This window comes from Protobothrops mucrosquamatus, unplaced genomic scaffold (genome assembly GCF_001527695.2).
Source record: "Protobothrops mucrosquamatus isolate PMUCROS unplaced genomic scaffold, P.Mucros_1.0 scaffold4219, whole genome shotgun sequence".
NCBI classification, from domain to species: Eukaryota; Metazoa; Chordata; class Lepidosauria; order Squamata; family Viperidae; genus Protobothrops; species Protobothrops mucrosquamatus.
This window is the reverse complement of record NW_015390141.1, coordinates 64,211-69,102: the sequence shown is the minus strand read 5'-3', so window position 1 is coordinate 69,102 and position 4,892 is coordinate 64,211. Positions and strand designations below refer to the sequence as shown.

The 4,892-nt window shown below is 41.3% G+C and overlaps 1 protein-coding gene across 1 annotated transcript in view; it reads left to right on the top strand.

Annotated features, from left to right (window-relative positions):
* Positions 1–4,892, top strand: part of SLC26A4 (solute carrier family 26 member 4) — a 33,229-nt gene that overhangs the window by 10,843 nt on the left and 17,494 nt on the right. Inside the window, exons 7-8 of the mRNA XM_015828091.1 lie at positions 2,649–2,731; positions 3,549–3,696. Coding sequence (XP_015683577.1) covers positions 2,649–2,731; positions 3,549–3,696 — 231 coding nt within the window. The remainder of the gene's footprint in view (positions 1–2,648; positions 2,732–3,548; positions 3,697–4,892) is intronic.

The window sequence follows — 4,892 nt, the reverse complement described above, 5'->3', positions numbered from 1 at the left end:
ACTTCAACTCCCAAAATTCCCCACCCATCTTAAAGGGGCCAGGGTTGACAAGCAGGAAGGCGAACCTCAGGGCTGAGTAAATCCGAGCTGCTCCAGAAGACCTCAGTCTTGTAATTCCCAACATCATTTAGCAATCCTTCAAAGTCACAGTGACATTGAAAAAAAGTGACTTATCACTGGTCCTCTCACTTACGACCGTCGCAGCCCCTGATCAAAATTTAGCTCCATGGCAACCGGCATGTATTTACGAGGGTTGCAGCGTCCCAGGGTCACGTGATCACTGTTTGCCACCTTTCCAGCTTCTGACAAACAACATCAGTGGGGGAAGCCAGATTCACTTAACGACGGTGGCGATCCACTTAATGACGGTGGCGATTCACTTAACGACGGTGGCAATTCACTTAACGGCGATGATGATTCACTTAACGATGGTGATGATTCACTTAACGGCAGCGATTCACTTAACAAATGTGTCATAAAAGTTTGTAAAAATGGGGAAGGCTCACTTAACCATCGACTTGCTTAGCGACAGAAATGCTGGTCTTCTTTTGTGGTCGTAAATCAAGGGCCGCCTGTAGTTTCTCCAGGCCTGCTCTAATAAAATATTTCCACGTATGATGAAGGACTTTTGTGTTTTACGCACGGTTTGTTTATTCCCGTTTTCTAACCTTCTAGGAATTTATCGCCTTTGGAATCAGCAATATCTTTTCAGGCGCCTTTTCTTGCTTTGCTGCAACCACCGCGCTCTCTCGCACTGCGGTCCAAGAAAGCACAGGTGGAAAAACTCAGGTACTTAGCTGGCCCAGAAGGAAGGGACGTCTACGGCCTGCCCATCATTCTTGGAACTGATTTGCTGGAGCGGATTTTGAACAAGTCATCTGATCCTAGTTGCGTAGGATTTTAGCCTAAGACAGGGGTAGGCAACCTTGGCTCTTTTATGACTCGTGGACTTCAACTCCCAGAATTCCTGAGCCAGCATGGCTCAGCTTGGAAACCTCTCCCTTTCCCCTCAGCGTGGCTGGCTCAGGAATTCTGGGAGTTGAAGTCCACGAGTCACAAAAGAGCCAAGGTTGCCTAACCCTAGTTTAGGGTTAGGGTTAGGATTAGGATTAGGGTTTGGCTTAGGGTTAGGGTTAGGGTTAGGGTAAGGGTTGGGGTTGGGGTTAGAATTAGGATTAGGCTTTGGGTTAGGGTTGGGGTTGGGGTTAGGGTTTGGGTTAGGGTTGGGGTTAGGATTAGGATTAGGATTAGGGTTCGGATTAGGGTTTGGATTAGGATTAGGATTAGGATTAGGCTTTGGGTTAGAGTTAGGGTCAGGGTTAGAGTTAGGGTCAGAGTTGACTTCCTTATCTTGTTAGCTTTGCTTGTTCCTGTAGACTCACACATTCTTCTCCTAGATCTAATATTGATAATTCTGTCTGTCTCTCCCAACACTTTAATTCCTGTCGCACATTAAACATGCATGTATAGATCTGACATCCTTATTGGTATACGACTATGAAGCTTAGTTTTAAAAATATCAAGTTTTCAAATAGGGTTTTGAAATCACATTTCCTTGTAAAAAAATCTCTGATTCTGTCAGAATGTTATTTTGACAACTCAAACTCTCTACTGAAAATAGCTCACTAAGTGTGTAAACTAGCCCCTTTGCATAAATATTCCTGAAAACAAACTTATTTTCTTGATGATTCCCAATATTTTATTTTCAGGTGGCCGGTATAATCTCAGCGCTTATTGTACTAATTGCTATTGTAGCTTTGGGGAAGCTGCTGGAACCGCTGCAGAAGGTATTTTATTCTGATATATTTTACCATTTGTTTAATATTTTGTGCTACTGTTTGTTTAATATTAGGTCGGCTACTGTTATGGGGATAAAATAAATAAAATAAAATAAAAATAAAATAAAAGGTGATCCTTAAATTTACAACCATTCATTTAAAAATGGTTCAAAGTTACAACAGCCTCAGAAAACACGGCTTACAATTTACAACAGGTGCACCGCCCTTACTATCACATGACTGCAATTCAGGCACTGGATAACTGACTCCCACCTACAACACTTGCAACAACTAAGATGATGAAAGGCCTGGAGACAAAAACTTATGAACAACAGTTGCAGGATTTGGGTTTGGCTAGTCTAGAGAAAAGAAGGAGTAGGGGGGACATGGTAGTAGTATTCCAGTATTTGAGAGGCTGCCACAAAGAAGAGGGGGGTCAACTTATTTTCCAAAGCACCAGAAGGCAAGACAAGAAGCAATGGATGGAAACTAATCAAGGAGAGAAGCAACCTGGAATTAAGGAGAAAGTTCCTAACAGTGAGGATGATTAACCAGTGGAACGACTTGCCACCAGAAGTTNGATCACATGATCGTAGGAATGCTACGAAGGTCGTAACTGTGAAAAACGCTCACAAGTCTCTTTTTTTCAGTGCCACTGTAACTTTGAATGGTCACTAAATGAACTGTTGTAAATCGAGGACTACCTGTATTATGGTGATTTTCTTATGGTTTTATCTTAATTTAATATGTTATCTCCTATATTGTATTGTCCACATATCATGTGTGTGTGTGTGTGTGTGTGTGTGTGTGTGTGTGTAGGCTAAGTAAATAAAAAAAATACCTTCTGCTATTTATTTATTTTTAATCCAGACTATCGTTGCCACGGGCATTTCCTACGGAGTGGACCTTGAGAAGAAATACAATGCGGGGATTGTGAAAACTATTCCTAGAGGGTGAGTGCAGATAATAAAAATAAAAATAAAAATAATAAATAAATAATATGTACAGGTAGTCCTCGACTTTCGACCATAATTGATCCCAAAATTAATGGTGCAAAGTGAGACAGTTCTTAAGTGAGTTTTGGCCCATTTTACGACCTTTCTTACTACAATTGTTAAGCGAATTAACAAATTAGTAACACGGTTAAGTGAATCTGGCTTCCCCCATTGGCTTTCCTTGTCAGAAGGTCGCAAAAGGGGATCACGTGACCCCCCAGGACGCTGCAACCGTCACAAGTACATGTCAGTTGCCAAGCCTCTGAATTTTGATCACATGATCATGAGGATGCTGCAACGGTTGTAAATGTGGAAAAATGGTCATGAGTCACATTGTAACTTCGAACTGTCACTAAGCAAACTTTGTAAGTCAAGGATTATCTATCTATACCAGGGGTGGGGAACCTTGGCTCTTTTATGACCCATGGACTTCAACTCCCAGAATTCCTGAGCCAGCATGGCTCAGCTTGGAAACCTCTCTCTTTCCCCTCAGCGTGGCTGGCTCAAGGAATTCTGGGAGTTGAAGTCCACCAGTCATAAAAGAGCCAGGGTTGCCTACCTCTGGCCTAGGCCGCTTTCTGACTCGTGAACTTCAACTCCCAGAATTCCTGAGCCAGCATGGCTCAGCTTGGAAACCTCTCTCTTTCCCCTCAGCGTGGCTGGCTCAGGAATTCTGGGAGTTGAAGTCCACGAGTCATAAGAGAGCCAAGGTTGCCTACCCATGATCTATACAATTGTCCATATGCATTTGTCTCCTGCTCCTTTTCCTCTTCAGATTTTTGCCTCCTCAACCTCCAGCGGTGGAGAAGTTTGGAGAGATGTTGGCCTCATCATTTTCCATTGCGATTGTCGCTTACGCTATCGCCGTCTCGGTGGGGAAAGTATACGCCACCAAGTATGATTATTCCATTGATGGAAATCAGGTATGGAGAACGGGGCCGGATTCCCGAAGAACAGGGAAATGCCATCTAACCTGAGTTTTCTTTAAGGCACCAAATAAAGGAACCTGCATATCTAGCTGGGTTTTTTTGGTTAGAATATTAAAATTTATAGCTGAAGTTGGCAGCTGGTAGAGAACGGGAGATTAACACAATCACCACATGAATAGAGGTGGGCAGCCATGCACATGGATAACCTAAAGTAAAAATGAAGTAAAAATGAAGTGAAGTGAAGCAGCCATGCAAATGAATAAAATAAAATAAAGTGAGGTGAAATGAAGTGAAGTGAAGTGAAATGAAGCAGCCATGCAAATGAATAAAATAAAATAAAAATAAAGTGAAGCAGCCATGCAAATGAATAAAATAAAGCAAAAACAAAGTAAAGTGAAGCAGCCATGCAAATGAATAAAATAAAGTAAAAATAAAGTGAAGTAAAGCAGCCATGTAAATGAATAAAATAAAGTGAAGTGAAATTAAGTGAAGTGAAGTGAAATGAAGCAGCCATGTAAATGAATAAAATAAAGTGAAGTGAAATTAAGTGAAGTGAAGTGAAATGAAGCAGCCATGTAAATGAATAAAATAAAGTGAAGTGAAATTAAGTGAAGTGAAGTGAAATGAAGCAGCCATGTAAATGAATAAAATAAAGTGAAGTGAAATTAAGTGAAGTGAAGTGAAATGAAGCAGCCATGCAAATGAATAAAATAAAGTGAAGTGAACTGAAGTAAAGCAGCCATGCAAATGAATAAAATAAAGCAAAAGTGAAGTGAAGTGAAGCGGTGATGCAAATGAATAAAATAAAGCAAAAGTGAAGTGAAGTGAACCAGCCATGTAAATGAGTAAAATGAAGTGAAGTGAAGTGAAATGAAGCAGCCATGCAAATGAATCAAATAAAGCAAAAACAAAGTGAAGTGAAGCAGCCGTGCAAATGAACCAAATAAAGTAAAAATACAGCGAAGTGAAGTGAAGTGAATTCAACGTTCCAGTCCAAAATTCCCAAGCCCATTTGAGGAACTTCCGAGAGGTCTGGACTTCAACTCCCAAAATTCCCCACCCATCTTAAAGGGGCCAGGGTTGACAAGCAGGAAGGCGAACCTCAGGGCTGAGTAAATCCGAGCTGCTCCAGAAGACCTCAGTCTTGTAATTCCCAACATCATTTAGCAATCCTTCAAAGTCACAGTGAC